At 42.7% G+C, this 15,924-nt stretch overlaps 1 protein-coding gene across 1 annotated transcript in view; it reads left to right on the forward strand.

The window, feature by feature from the left end:
• khdrbs3 (KH domain containing, RNA binding, signal transduction associated 3) overlaps positions 1-14,260 on the forward strand; it is a 154,351-nt gene extending 140,091 nt beyond the window's left edge. Inside the window, exons 8-9 of the mRNA XM_080442084.1 lie at positions 11,279-11,328; positions 14,140-14,260. Coding sequence (XP_080298210.1) covers positions 11,279-11,328; positions 14,140-14,231 — 142 coding nt within the window. The 3' untranslated portion in view covers positions 14,232-14,260. The remainder of the gene's footprint in view (positions 1-11,278; positions 11,329-14,139) is intronic.
• The last annotated feature ends 1,664 nt before the right edge of the window (positions 14,261-15,924 follow it).

Genomic DNA, 15,924 nt, shown 5'->3' on the forward strand with positions numbered 1-15,924 from the left:
CACCGACAGACATTACTAGGGCAAACAAAAAAAAGAAAACCTACTTTTTTTTTTGCAGCGATTTTAACATAGCTGTACTGAACCGAGCAAGGTTACCCTATCCCACCGACTGCATAAATTAAACACTTAAACCCTATATACTTCATGACTGGGGTTCCCCCGGGGTCTGTATTTGGCCCCCTCCTTTTTTTCCCCCTGCAACACCAAATTTCTACAAGCTGACCTCGTGTCACCTTGCAACGCATTTTGAGCTTGTAGACAGGCTTTTTTCCAACAAATGTTCACCTATTACGACATGCCCAGAACAGGGACGCTAGGCATCATATTCCCAGTCCTTCCATTCATCACATTTCTGGTAGACAAAGGTCTGGCCTCTTTGCCTTCAGCCTGAGGGGAGTGATGGCGGCTGGGGTCCCAGCTGGAGAACTGTATAAGCCCTGAACAGAGAGAGGCTACACACACACACACACACACACACACGCACACACAAGACACGAATGTCTCCTTAACAATGCCTCGCAACGCCTTAAGGAACTCCCAGTCCAGTATATCTGAGCGTTAAGTGTGTGGAAGGGCTTCAGTTGCTGCAGGATATAACAAGCACAACGTTTACCATATACTTTCTGTCATGCTGTTAGTCTAAGTAGCAGAAACCCAGCTGCCGTGTGTTCCACGTTTTCTTTTTCTTTCTTGTCTTTTTTTTTTTTTAAATACATGAATGGTTTCGAAAGGCGTCCCTTCTCTGAAAGAGAGTTTCTTGTAATGCTGTGCAGGCTAATGATGTGAATTATCTCTCTCTCTCTCTCTCTATAATATATATTTCATTGTGCTTGCTACATATCGTTACTGTCGGATGGAAATCTTGTATACAGTACCTTGTAAACATTGTATCCATTATTTCATTTATTATTCTTTAAAAACTCATTTCTATTGGGGTCACCCTGTATGACTGTCTGTAGGTTGCATGCACGCACGCACGCACGCACGCACGCACGCACTCACACACGCGCGCGCACACACGCTCCCATGCATACACATAAAACAGTGTAGACAGAAGATAAAACTGACAAACTGACAACTGGTAATGGCCTTAGACATATGGACGTGTAGATATGGTTTCTGGCAGACATTGACACTAATCATCGCATCATAGAATAATAAAAGGACTGAGTTCTATTATGTTACAACATGTTATGTTGCACACAGCTCAAAGTTCCAAACATTCCTTTATGCTATTACTGAACCTATATATACTGCCCTGCAGGAGCAGTTGGCCTAAACGTAAGGCATTTACACTTGAAAGGCATGAACCACTGAACCCATCCAAACCTGCAGGCATGACGGTTAAAACTACGTAGACATTATTTGCATCGTTTACAGCAGTGGTTCCCAAACTTCTTAACTCAAGAACCAAAAGAGAAATCAGACCCAAAATTGTGAAAATAGCAGATCTACAAGCTCGCGACGCGGCGTGAAGCGACGCCTTGCGAGCTTGAAGATCTGCTATTTTCACTACTTCTTAAACATTTGTTTTCTAGTTTAGGAAATTTCTTTGATTCTTTTTATTTTATTCATGAAATTCTTTTTGAAAAATGTTTGATTTTGTTTTCAACTTTAGATTTTTTGAGGAAATCATTAGAAAATCTTTTAAATATAATGGTAATACATTTTTAAAAAGCACACAAATGGGTCCCGACCCACTGTTTGGGAAGCGGTGGTTTACACTACAGGACCTAGAGGAGTCTTAAGGATCACCTCAGCATGACAGCCATCACAGAGTGTTAGATTAACTCTGAGACATTTGTACAGTGTGTACCCTGTCTGTGACGGCATGTGGAGCAGCCATCAGTACGCTCATGATCACAGCCCTCCTGGCTCCCTGTCTTTTAGCGTTTATACGATAAAAGCAACGTTATCATCTTGTTAAAAGCTGTGTGTAGGGCCCTGGTCTCAGGAGAGCCAAGTGAAGGTGCAGCCGCTGTGTATTAATCGGGCGTAAGGTCAAGGAGACTGGAGGAGACAACGTGGAGAGCCTCTTTGATTTCTTTTCATCGTCGGCTGAGAATAGAATAGAATAGAAATACTTTATTTAATCCCTGAAGTGAAATTAAGAAACACAGCAAAGCACATCCTAGGCAAACCATAATAAAGCATAGGATTTATAAAATCAACAATTAAACGCAAGTTGCACATCTGTAAGCCTATACTCCTACGTCAGTCCAATCGATTAAATTCCCCCTAGGCGTTGTAAAGTTTAATGGCCACAGGTAGGGATGACCTCCTGTGCCTCAGTGGTACATTTGTGGCATATTGAGTCTCCCACTGAACGTGCTCCTTCTGTTGACCAGTTCATCATGGAGAGAGGGTGTGGGACATTGTCTCCCACCCTCTCCCTCCCACATGATGGCATGGAGCTGGGACAGCATCATCCTCTCAGACACTACCACGCCTTCTTAACCCTTTAAGAACTGGGACACATCTGTGTCATTTTTTTATTTGAGCTAAAAAGCATTATTTTACACTTTGGTTATTCAAAAATAGCAGATATACTGTACAAGCTCGCCGCGCTATGAGCTTGTAGATCTGCTATTTTTGAAAAATCGAGAAAATTTGTGCAAATCTTTGAATATATATATTTTTAAAGCGAACATTTGTACCCAAATCTTTGCTTCTGGGGTCCCTGGAACAAAATATTTTGAGATGGGAGTCCGCGGCCAAATTAAAATAATTTTGGAGTGGAAAAAGTTTGAAAACCACTGACATAGCAACATACGTTTTTTTTTTAACACATTCCACGCCAGAGTTTAATATCATAATGTACTGTACTTGTTTTTTTCACGTCGCCACAGACCTCGCTAAATACCTTAAGATCGCGCGTTAAACTGTTTGTAGACACACAGGGTAGCTGTGTGAGTTGCCCAGAGAAGACCGTTTCAATCGGCGATCGTCCATTTTGAAGTTGTCGCGGTTTATGTTAAACAGCGATCAGCGAGGAGAAAAAAAATTCCGAGATAATGGAGGATTAGGGGAAGATTTAGAGCGAGAGCGGGTGGGAACGAAAATCTCCGGATACGGATATTTCCGTTTCCGGGTGTGCTACAATGAAATGTGTCACTGGAATGAGGCCTACAATGAAATGTGTCACTGGAATGAGGCCTACAATGAAATGTGAACCTGCGAAAAAAAAAAAAAAAAAAGACCACTTCGCATAGATGTACGCGACTGGCACGTTGCGCAATTATTTAGGTTTGCGTAGATCTACGCGATTGGCACGCAATGTGTTAAACTGTTAGGATTTACAAGACATTTGTAGACCTCAGGCCTTAACACATCCACCGCCAAGGGCTAATCTCATAATGTACTCACCAGTGCCAAGGTTTTATTGTTGTTTTTTGTTTTTTTCAGGTCGCCATAGGCCCCGTTAAAATCCTTTAGATTGCCCGATCCACTGTTTGTAAACAACGGGCACATGTCCTGGTGTCTACTCGTCGAGACCGCGTGTCAAACGGAGCCGCCATGTTTGAGTTCTGATCGTTTATGTTAACATGGGAAATGCGAGGATGAAAAACTACATGTCCTGTACAGGTTTTACAGGGCTTTTTGTGTACGACTTATAATGGAGGCAGACGGGAAACAAAAAACGTGATCGCACTTCCGGTCGATTTCGGGTGGTGTTACACTGAAAATGGTACCCCTGGAAAATTGAAAAAAAAAAAAAATCGAAAAAAAGGAAAAAGCACCACAGCCCGTAGGCTACGGGATCGGCGCTTAACCGTTGTATTTAACGCCCCGTAGAACTACGGGCCCGGCGGTCAATGTGTTAATGGGTTAATCAGTTGGCTGATTATGTTGGTGTCCAAGAAGCTGATCTCTCTATAGGTCAGTTTATCAGTCATAGGGTCGTGACCGTGAACGCTTTTTTATGGGTTGTGAGTAAATATCCTGTTTTTATAAACTTTCCCAAACATTTTCAACAAAAGAAAAAAGCCTGTCTCGAGCCTGTATACGTTTGGGAACCCCTGCTATGGGGGAACCACGGGTGCGTTCCTTCCTGGCTCTGGCCCCGGACCCTGGGAGAGGTCGCGCCGAGGCCGCGGCACTCGCAGCTCTGCTGTGATCAGAGCTTTTATATTTCATATTTGACACCTGCGAGACCGCTGGGGCCTGCCGGGCGCCGCGCGTGCGCACAATTCCCTTCCACCTCGCTTGGGCACGCCACCGAGCCCTCGTCGTCCAGATCCCCCAGGGGCGGCAGTCACAAGGATAGCTGTGTGACAGTGTTTTTAACCCTTTAAGACCTGAGAAGATTCTAGAAATGTCTTCTAAATCCAAAAAAAAATTTGAAAAAAAAAACAATTTTTTTTCCCTCGATTTTTCAAAAATAGCAGATCTACAAGTTCATAGCGCGGCACTCGGTGCCGCGCTATGAGCTTGTATATCTGCTATTTTTGAATAGCCTAAAGAAATCTAAAGTGACACAGATGCGTTCCAGGTATCAATGGGTTAAAAGGGCAGACACATCCCCACAGGAACAAGTGTAAATCTCAGTACAAGAAGAGAACTGTGTTACCGTAGGAGGAGGGGAACAGAGGAAGTATACACACAAGAACTGGGGTTGGATATATTTTGGGCGGATCAGCAGAATTGGTTCTCTTTTCTCGAGAGCTCCACTTCAAAATAACACACACACACAAGCATACACACAACTTTGCCGTTTTTAACTCTAACCCTAAAGCTGAAAATAGGCGATTTACAAGGTGTGAGCTAGAGCGCCTATTTCCGGTGCACAACACTGGCACTCAGCTAAGTATAAATTCGGTATATCTACAATCCTAACCCCTAAATACCTAATCCTGACCCCAACCGACAACCTGAATATTTTTGCAATCGTTAAGCCTAAAGGTCCTTACACACCGGGGGCGAATAATACGTTTTTTTTTTTAAACCTTATAAAATCAATGCAAGCTTCAACATCAGTTTCGCGGAGCGAAAAAGCGTCCTTTATTTATTCGGACCGAGTCCCAATTTTGCGTATATTCGCATAATCGCCAGTGTGTAATGACCTTAACTCTTTTGGCCCTCACAAGTAGTGTGTGTACACACGCACTTACGTACACACACGCGCACTTACGCAAACACACACACACACACACACACACACACACACACACACACACACACACACACACACACACACACACACACACACACACACAAGCATTTATTGTTGTCATTCTATTAATTAGCATACCATCTGAGCAGAGAAAACCTGACAACTGACTGAGTGCAAGTTCATTTCGGACAGATACAAATAAAGAATCTGCATTGCACAACCAATGTAAAGACTTTAGCCTTAAAGTCCTTCATATTGGGTCAGCGCTATTTGTTTTCAAAGCAGTGTATACAGTAGGTTTGTAAGGTTTTCTCTACTGTTTTACATTGAATTTGGATGTTCCCAGACGTATCGGCAGGTGGACAGCTCTGATCGTCTGGCTACACTCATTTGGGTCCAAAAGCCACATGAATGGCCATATGCACACCATACAAATGATGATTGTAATTGTAAAGCTGTGAACCTGGGCCATTTCCCATTTTATACCCGTCTTTGTGACACCATAGCAGGACCTTTAGCTGTGCAGATTGAAGTGCAATCAGCCCTCATGCTGAGCAATCACGGGTCTGTCTATACCGCGAATACAGTTTCCTTTTTAAATCAGGCAAACTTTATCTTGCCCTGGACAAACGGTAATGCTGCTTTTTTTTCATCCTTTCCAACGATCTTCATTCGGCCTATTGTTGTCTGCAGAAATCATCAGCGAGTTCTATTCTGTACAATCAAGACTGCTCTGTGTTCTCTTTTTTTTTCTTCTCCGGCGCTAAATTAAATCGATATTGTTAAATCTTGTGGAACGTAAACCCAAGATTACACGCGGCGATGGAGGGATCAAGGCACCATTGTCAGTCAAGGATTCACTGTCCTTTCTGTCCTGATTGGTGTGGAAATGTTCGCTTCACATGCAGATGACATACCAGAGCTGTTACCCGTGTACGAGAACAGAGAGAGAGAGAGAGAGAGAGAGGCTGTCCCCGAAACCAGCCTGGTCTCCTCTGTGCCTCTGCTAATGCCCTGCCGGACTCTTTCAAATTTATCACAGAGGAACGGAAGAGTAATGACGATGGAAGAAAACAAAGTCCACCAGGGACGTGTACTACATCATTCAGATTTAACACCGCCATCTGTTATATGGCGCCCGGGAATGGCAACATCAGTGCTTAAGATGAACCATTCACAGAGATGACAGAGACATTCCCTGTACCTGGGAGACACGGCTTTGAACCTGCGTGGGGAAAAAAAGTGTGGACCTGGAATCGGATTCCCCGATAAGAGACACGTACGTGTTTACCTGAGAGGCCTGGCTGTGACCCTTTTACCCCCCGTCCGTCCGTGCACTGCATTCAAGACGGATGGCTTTTCTCCGTGTCTCGCCCTGCCTGGGAGACATGGAGCCATGTGTGTGGACGCCTTCCCGTCATGAATGTCAAATTAAAAGCCGATCTATTTAGAAAGACAGCTTTTCACACTTGTGACAGCCAGGGCAATGCCTCTACTGACATAATATAACCAGTGGTGGACGTTAACTGCAAGTACATTTACTTAAGTACTGTAATTTTTTTTGTTTTGCAAGCTGATGACTTTCACTACATTAAGTAGAAATGTTGTACTTTTTGACTGATTTCTAGGAAGGGACACTTGGGACCTAAACTTATAGGTACTATTATTATACTATAACCACTTAAGCCCTATTTAAAATATTGTGAAAATAGCCGGTCTGCAAGCTCACAACGCGTCGACACGTTGTGAGCTTGTAGATCGGCTATTTTCACTATTTATGATCATTTCTGAAAATGTACTCCATAATTAAGTACTTTTCAATACATGAGTATACTTTGTACAACACTAGATATAACCACTTTCAACATTTTGGGCATGTCATTATAGGTGAACATTTTCAAAAATGTTATTTAAAAAAAACATTCTTATTTATTATAAATGGTTTATTACATTTTCAGGGCGCTTGATAAGTGAAGGGGTAAAGTGCCTGTCCACCATGGCAGAGTCTAGGGGTTCAAATCCATCGCGATGCATATGGAATAGAAAAAATATATATACTGTATATACAAAAAAAATTGTTGCACAACGTGGGAACGTTTCAGTTCTATGTGCATATGGAGAGCCGTATTTGCTCGCTTACTTCACTTCACAGGCTGCCCAAGGATGTACAAAAAAAACATGCCACAGTGTTTTTGACTTTGCTCGACTTTGGGCCACGCATACCAGTAATTTCAACCACACCGGTGACCTTGAGGATCCAACACCATCCCCATCAGCCTGGGTAACTGAGTGGGGGAAAGACATTGTGGAGGCTGCTGAGAGAGGTAGTGAAAGGGATATTGATAAAATGTCACCCCAGAAATTAGAAGTGCCTAGCGGCTTTTGGAGTCGTTAGGCAGACCGCGACATGTCGGACAACAACCAGGGATTGTTGTTGTCACAAGTTAAAGGGCTGGAATGTAGGGATAAATCAAAGAGACATTTTGGAATCGAATGATTTCCCAGCTAGGGACAGCCAAAAGAAAACTATTAACCGCTCTCAGCCTGGCCTCCCTTTCCAAACAATACTCAAAAGTAGCAACAAAAACAAATTGCAGCTCTACAAGCTCACAACACGTTGCAGTGCGGCGTGTTGTGAGCTTGTGGATCGGCTATTTTCATTATTGGTCGCATGACGAAGTATATATAGATTGCGATGCGAGAGTGTGGTCTAGCCAACACCAACTCGGGACTCCTGAATCGCTGCCCTCCGCACTCTCCTATCTAACATCAGGGTCTTGAGCCCTACAGTGTTCTTAGCTAAGCTGTCGCGCCACAGTGAATCTACATACGTAGGTCGTAGGTGGTGCACTTCTTGCGTTTTACTGGCTTTGCCCTGGGTTGGGTCCCACAGTGTCAGTTTGCTTGCCTCTAGTTCCGGGTGCCTGACGCAGTGCCCTGCCAGCCTCATCCTTCTCTCTCTCTGACTTTGTCTGTGACCCGTGGTAGGTCCCCGTAGAGGACCACGTTTCTGATGTGGTCCGTCCATGTGACACCATAGTGCCATTCGTAGCATTGATTCTTGGGTAGACTCCATATAGAGATGAAGTGATTAAAACGTACTTGGATCAGGTGGCACAGGGGTAAAGTACCTGTGGCCGTGTTCAGGGGAGGGAAGCCGGGTCGGGGGGGGGGGGGGGGGTGGTGCTATTCTTTGTAACGGGACATACTCCTACGGACTGGGGGCGCCACCTATCAGCAGGGAATGTTGAACAGGAGGAGAAGGACGGAGGCGCTTCGACTTCCTGGTGGGGACTCCTCACTGGCAGGTGAGCCAGTAGGGTACAATAGCAGTGGGAGGAATTAATTGGCATAACGACCAGAAAAGGAGTAAAAATAAATGGCTACTCTACATTTAAAAAATAGGGAAAATTCTGCTCCGTACTGGTTTTACTGGTGCTTTATACTGTAGGTGTTGGGAGTGATTTTAGATTTTTATTTAATTACATTTATGAGAGACATTTGTACATGCAGGAGTGCTTGAGCCTAGCCAAGATTAGGAATCATGTCTACACGTCTTTATTCACCTCTGTGCCCAAATGTGAATTGTGGCAAATTGATTTTGTGACATTCCCTCAAAAAAATTATGTTTATTTGGAAGGAGACCATTGTGGAATATACAGTATACCCCAGCATTTTAGCATGGTGTGAAATCTAATTATTTAGCATCCTGTCAGGTCTTGTCATGGGGCACACACAACATGACAAGCCAAAGCATGCATCCAGTCTGTGGTATGTGTCTGACACACACACACACACACACACACACACACACACACACACACACACACACACACACACACACACACACACACACACACACACACACACACACACACACACACACACTTTCTCTCTCTCTCCCTCTGCACACTCTCGTCTCCCCCTGCTCCTCGTCCTGGCCGGCTCTCTCCCAAACGAGTGGTGTCAAGGATATTATAGCGTGGTGACATCCATGGCAGATGCATGGTGGCACTGCTTGCAGAGAGCGCTGATTGGAATAGCTCACACTCTGAACAACAACAGCTGGCCTCGCTTTGTGAAGGGGAGACATTAGTACGAGGGAAATGCTTTGTTTGTTTCTGCCACTGTTGCATTGTTTGTACTATACAGTCGAATCAGCCAGCGCAGCAAAAAGTTAGAGTAAAGTGTCTTAGTATGCTTGACCATGCGGTAGAGTTTTTGGTGCATGGTTTAAAGCAGTGCGGTTCTAAAAGTGGAGTCTGCATGGGGGTGGGTCTGTGGCCAAATAGATACTATATTAGTTTTGGGGTCCTGGACATGAAAACGTTTGAGAAAAGGCCCCCGGTTTTACCACAATCTTTCACAATACAATATCGATGTCAAATCTTATAGTGGGGAGAAATACTACTACAACAAATACTGTATACCCTTGACCACATTTGGCCTCTTTTTTTTTCTATTTCATTATCTCCACCAAGGGGGAGATTATGTTTTCTCCCCTGTCCGTCTATTTGTCCAGAGCTATTGTCGCAAACTGCTGAACCTAGCAGTCTTTTAATACCTTCTTATGCTTTATGCAAAGACATTTGCACTGCCTTTGTGTGTGCAACATGCAAATACACCTTGGCAAGGTCGAGTTCGAGCCACAGACCTCTAATGAGACGTTTTTATATCGTATTGACCTCTTATAGGGATCCTACAAGTGGAATTCTTATCTCAGTCCTCCATCCGTTTGCCCTTATTATGTTTTTTTTCTTCTTCTTTTCCTCACACATCAAGTGGCTTCAGAAAATGATATAGTGATATCTGCAGCCTTTGATGTCGCCACTCGTTGATCGGTTCGCCCCCGAGTTCACCCTCAGATGTCCTCTAGCGTTGACGCGGTATGCGCCGAGGCTAGAAGCCTTGGCTGGCGCCTTCAGCCCCTCTCTAATCCAGGGAGAGGATGAGGCACTCCTGTCAGCGGAGCACCAGACTGACAGGCAAGGAGCGAGGCCTCAGCTGGGTGACGGGCTGACGTCGCCTCAGTGGCAGCCTTATGATGAATTGCCTCTGCTGAATGATGGCACCGTTACTGAATGATACCGGAGCAGGATTGTTCTGTCAGCAACTCACCGGGGACTGGGAGGATAAATAAATGAAGAATAAAGCAAGAAATGAACCACTCTGCAAGATGCCCCCAACACACACACACACACATGCTCACGACTCACGCACCTTTTTATTTTTCATTAACCCATTAAGACCTGAGAAGATTCTAGAAATGTCTTCTAAATCCTAACATTTTTTTGAAAAAAATCTAAAAAAAATATTTTCGAGATTTTTCAAAAATAGCAGATATACAAGCTCGTAGCGCGGCACTCGGTGCCGCGCTATGAGCTTGTATATCTGCTATTTTTGAATAGCCTAAAGAAATCTAAAAGTGACACAGATGCGTTCCAGGTATCAATGGGTTAAAGTTGCCATCTCTTATGGATCTCCGTGCCCGTTGATATGGAACTGTAGGTTTGTGAGGAAATATGGAAAGGGAAATTGCTTGTGAGGGCCGCCAGATGTGCGATGCAAACTTTTGAGTGATTGTACGCTGTCTGATCTTTGCTTCCTGCGTTTACGTTCCGGGGTAGTGCGATTTTGAAAGACAACTTGAACACGTTTACGCCATTAGTGACCAGCACCTGTGACTGCTTATTACCCAGTGTGACTTTGATGTTCGGCTCAGCGTTGTGAGCTTGTAGACTTGCTATTTTCAAAGGAATTGTATACATTTGAAAACTTGTGAAATGGGACCTTCTGCATAATGAGTACTTTCTACCTCTGGTACATTTTGATACCAATACTTTTGTACTTTTACTCAAGTACATTTTTTATTCCGGACTTTTTACTTAGTATTAGTATTTCTACATTGCAGTATTGATACTTTTACTTACTGTAAGTAAAAGATGTGAGTACATTTTCCGCCTCTGGTGACCAGCGCCTGTGACTGCTTATTACCCAGTGTGACTTTGATGTTATTTAATGGTGGATAATCTTTTTTTTTTGTTTACATGGCAATTATCTGCTGATACCTTCAACTAAGTTTGATGGATAGCCTTCAGTTTTTTGCTCATGTCATGTGTACCAATACAGACACTGACTGTCAGATGTCTGTCTCTGCCTTCACAGCTCGGACGACTACTATGAATACGGCAGTGGGGAATCTTACGAATCCTATGGTGAGTTGGACGTTTTTATGTAAACAGTAGCAGATCTTACCCATAATATGTAATAGGTAAAGGGGTGAGTGTATATATACCAGAATGTGGATGCTGGGGTTCAAGTGGTTGAGTAATATTTTTGAATACAGGCCTTTTACATTATAATGTATCTCTACATTGTGGTATTGATACTTTTACTTAATTCCCACATGTGAGTACTTCTTCCACCACTGCTGAGCATGCACTGTAATCCAGAAGCTGTAAAACAATGCACCACAGGTGTAGTGGATTCTCTTGTGACAGACAAAGACTATCAACTATCACTAAATACTGACTGTACAAAAATGTTTCAGATACATTCGTGCAACTCATTATTTCAATTGATTTGCATATAGTCCAGTATCTCAAGTGACTTCTTTTGGCAATTGTGTTTATAACAGCAAAGCACAAATCGACAATTGATGGCAGATGTGATGACACTGCACAGCATTGTTCTTGAGAGATTAATGTAGACTACCTAAAGCAGTGGTTCTCAAACTTTTTCATATCAAGGACCCCCATATTGACACTGATTAGCCCGCTGACCCCCATTTGAAAAGATTTACCAGGGACCCCCATAACAATTTTTTACGGCTCTAGCAGTGATTCTCAACCATTTTAATTTCAAGGACCCCCAATTTGACATGCATTAGGGCTACGGACCCCCATTTAATGGCATTTCTATCTCTGGGACCCCAATTTATATTGTAAAAATCTATGTTAATTTAACTCTGAGAGTTTACAAATGGAACCAAATGGACGGGTCCATTTGGTTCCATTTGTACACTCTCAGAGTTACAGACCCATAAGGGTCCAATTGGTTCCTAACTACCATCTAGCTGGGGACCTAAAGGATGTATGGAAACATGAACACATACGTAGCCTACTTAAACTGTATGCGCAATTTGATGAACTACCTGCCACATTTACAAATTATTAGAATGTGCTTTGGAATGTTACACTGTAATTATGCATACAAAGGAAGTCTTGTTGCAACTCAAATAATGTTTCAATCCTTTTGAATATTCTTCAGGTGTCACATCATGAAGTGACATCTATACATGTGAATATGTACACACAAATTAGTCATTGTCCCCAACACGTGACTGGGGTGCGCCCAAAGTTGAATTGAAAACTAGATATCATTTTCACAGTCTATCCCAAGACATGCATTTCTAAATACAGCTTCAAAATCAAAATTTAAAAAAAAAGAATAAAGTTTTTGTAACCCTGAAGGATAATCAAAAGGATCAAAACGTTCAACCACATCCAACCATTGCATTCCTATTCTGGTAATGTCATAATAGGCAAACATTCAGCAAATAGGCGAACATTCTGCAAAAATATCCAATCTACAACCTCACAAATCTCCAAGCTCAAGGCGACGCCTTGAGCTTGTCGATTGGATATTTTCAGTAAAGAGAAAAAGGAGGGCGTCAAGTACAGACCCCTGGGGGACCCGGGACCCAGTCAATAAAAAAATCGAAACGCTGTTTAATAAACTTTCTAAGTAACTTCCCCGCCACTACTGACCACACAAGTTGGACCACCAAGCAATCAGGGACCGCCATGCACCATGGCGGCATTGCATCATGAGAAAACAAAAGGGCCGCTTGACAATTCAAAGGGACGCACGCCACCAGATAAACAGAGAATGATGTACCTCCCTTATGCTCAAAACACACAAGGTTACCTTGGTTCATTTCTCTCAAAGTGACTGTCAGTGAAAGGCTGACAGGTTTAATTAAGGACTATTGGTTATGGGCTGCCAACAGAGAGCTCGCCTTGTAGAAAGAAAAAACCCGACCCTTTTGTGAGCCCTCAGCTCTGGGGAAGAAGAGACCGCTGGTGGCTGAAGATCAGACAAAAGACGCCATCGATATAGGTACTTGAACATTGACAGCAGCGACGGCTGAGGTGGGCTAATGGTAATTGTGACCTTTTTTGCCGGTAGCCACTAAACGGGTCTCTTTTCAAGTAGATACTTGATCCCCCCCCCCCCCCCCCCCCCGATTCAATTATCTGCCATGCATCCGTCCACGTGAGAGGCGAGCCCTTAGTGCCGCTGCTGTCCGACTCTCTGTTTGCCTTTTGTCATCGGATAACTCTTATCAGTCATTTTGTGATGCATCGTGTTCAGAGAGGAGGTCGTGACTCATGATTACAAAGAGCCTATACAGACGTACAGTGTAGTGAGGGTACACAATAACATCCTCAGTGTTCATTTAACCCTTTAAGACCTGAGGCTAAGACAAATGCCTTCTAAATCAGTAGTTTTCAAACTTTTTTGTGCCAAAGACCCCCACATTAATATGTATTTGGCCGCAGGCCCCATCTGAAAATGTTTTGTGCCTAGATGAGAAGATTTGTGTTTGTTTAAAAAAAAAAAAAAAAAAAACTCTGAGAGGTTACATACAGTATGTAACAATGGTCCATTTGGTTACATTTGTGCGCTCTCATCACAGTAATATTAAACCTATAATCTGGAATTTATACAATATATCTACAGTAGCACATCTGCGTTGGAGGTGGTCTCCCTACTCTTTGAGAAAGAGTTTGAGCAATTTAGACCCTGATATCAGGTAGGACACCTACTTGGGTGAGTGGTAGAAATTGGGTAAAAAAAAAACCTCTTGATACTTGTGGTGCGGGAGATGCGGGTTTGAATCCCGAGCAGGACATAAAAGTTACGCATTGTGTCTTTAACACTCCGGCTTTGACTGTATATGTGTTTGTGTGTGTCTGTCTGTCGTTTAATAATAATGTTTCTGTTATTTTGCTCTCAATCAGGTCAGGAAGAGTGGGCAAACAATGGCAGGAAAGCGCCGGTATCACGGACATCCAAGGGCGTGTACAGAGAGCAGCCATACACCAGATATTGAACTGTTTGTGCGGCCCGCATCAGAGTCCTCATGGCTGTTTCAACCCAAGTAATGGATTTTGTATGGACGCTCCCTCACTTTTTAGAATTGAAATGAATCAAACCAGCTAATAAACAACAAGGAAAAAACGGGGACAGAAATGACTGAATTGGTGAAACCTGGTTTTCCAAAACAAACGGCCGCCCCCGATTACTAAAAAACGTCCACCGGATGAAAAAATATGTTAATACATAATGTATCCTGTTCCTCTAAAACAGAGCTCTACTGGACGTTAAGACGAAGAAATACATAATCTTTAAGTACATTAAGTTCCTCTCTTAGCTATGCGATTGTAAAGAGTCACATTGTATCAGCCTATTTTGTTTGGTTACTAAACACCTCTAAGATGTTAATACAATGTTTCTACATAGCTTTCAGAGCAACTTAATTTATCGCCCTCCTGGAAGTGCGTGGTTGATCACTTAAAACAAGAAAGACATGTAGTAGTTTAGTTCTAGCAAAGTGCGGTATTGTAGATATTCTTTTCCCAAAGGGGGGTGGGGGGGAAGGGGGGGAGGGGATGATTGGTGAATTGTGTCCCTTGTAAATTATACCTTTACAAAATGAGAAGAGAGAAGTCATACTGCAAACATATTGTATTGTTGTTGTTTTTTCTCCTTTTGTAAGATAACGGTTCTTCAGTGTTAAAGGGCTTATGAAAGCATGGTGTGGATTTGTGGGTATTGTCAGCTGTTTCATTCTTAAAGGCTATGTAGTAGTGTTTCTGTTTCCCCCCCTAACGCCTTCCCTTTAATACATCTTAAATAGTTGTACAGAGTTTCTGTAAACCAAATATCCATAGCTGCAAAACGGCCCGGGAACTTTTGATTTTTGTGACCCCCCCCTCCCCCCTTTTTATTTAGAAGCTCTAAAACAAATCATTTCAATTTTATAAGTAAAAAGAAAAAGTTAAAAATCAATATGCTCTCCAACTTTGTAGGCCTAATATTCCGTTTTTAATTCCTAAATCATATACCATAGAATTGGTAAGTGTTCCCGTTTAGAAACTTTGTTCGACTACATTAAACTGAGCTTATGTAAGCCCTTTAATATTTTCTTCTTGGTTGATGCTCAATAAACATTTTGAAAGAAAGAAATTGTCTTCGAGAGAATAATTCATAATGCATCATACATTTAAAAAAAAATAACCATAATCTAAACTAACATAAAGATTGATGATGATAATTTTGAACTTTAGCCACTGGCCCCCATTGTTGAGTCCACAGTGAACTAAAACAGATGGTGACAGCGCTGATGCAAAACCACATCAAATATTGGCTCCAGCATAAAACCAAAATGTCAAAGTACTGTTAACAGGATGACGCAGCAGAAAAAGTACTTAAACAGTACTTTTCTTTGTGACCTTGTGCAGTATGTGACTTGTCTAGTCTTATAAGTACATGACGGTATATAACTTGTACTTGAAAGTTGTGCCGGATTCATACATTGTCGTAGGACGGTGTCACGTGACAAAGCAGGTTACATCCACGACGCGATGTGAGCTTGTAAATCGTCAGTCTTCGGAGCGCGACACTGTCATACGACGGAGCACATATTTGACTTTACGTTTGGTACTTTTCTCTCACTAACGATTCATTAGTAACTAAGGAATAACAAAAGAAAAGACGTCACATTTGATTCTCTATTTCCTGAT

Source organism: Gymnoscopelus braueri (assembly GCF_963280865.1).
Source record: "Gymnoscopelus braueri genome assembly, chromosome: 11".
Classification (NCBI taxonomy): Eukaryota; Metazoa; Chordata; class Actinopteri; order Myctophiformes; family Myctophidae; genus Gymnoscopelus; species Gymnoscopelus braueri.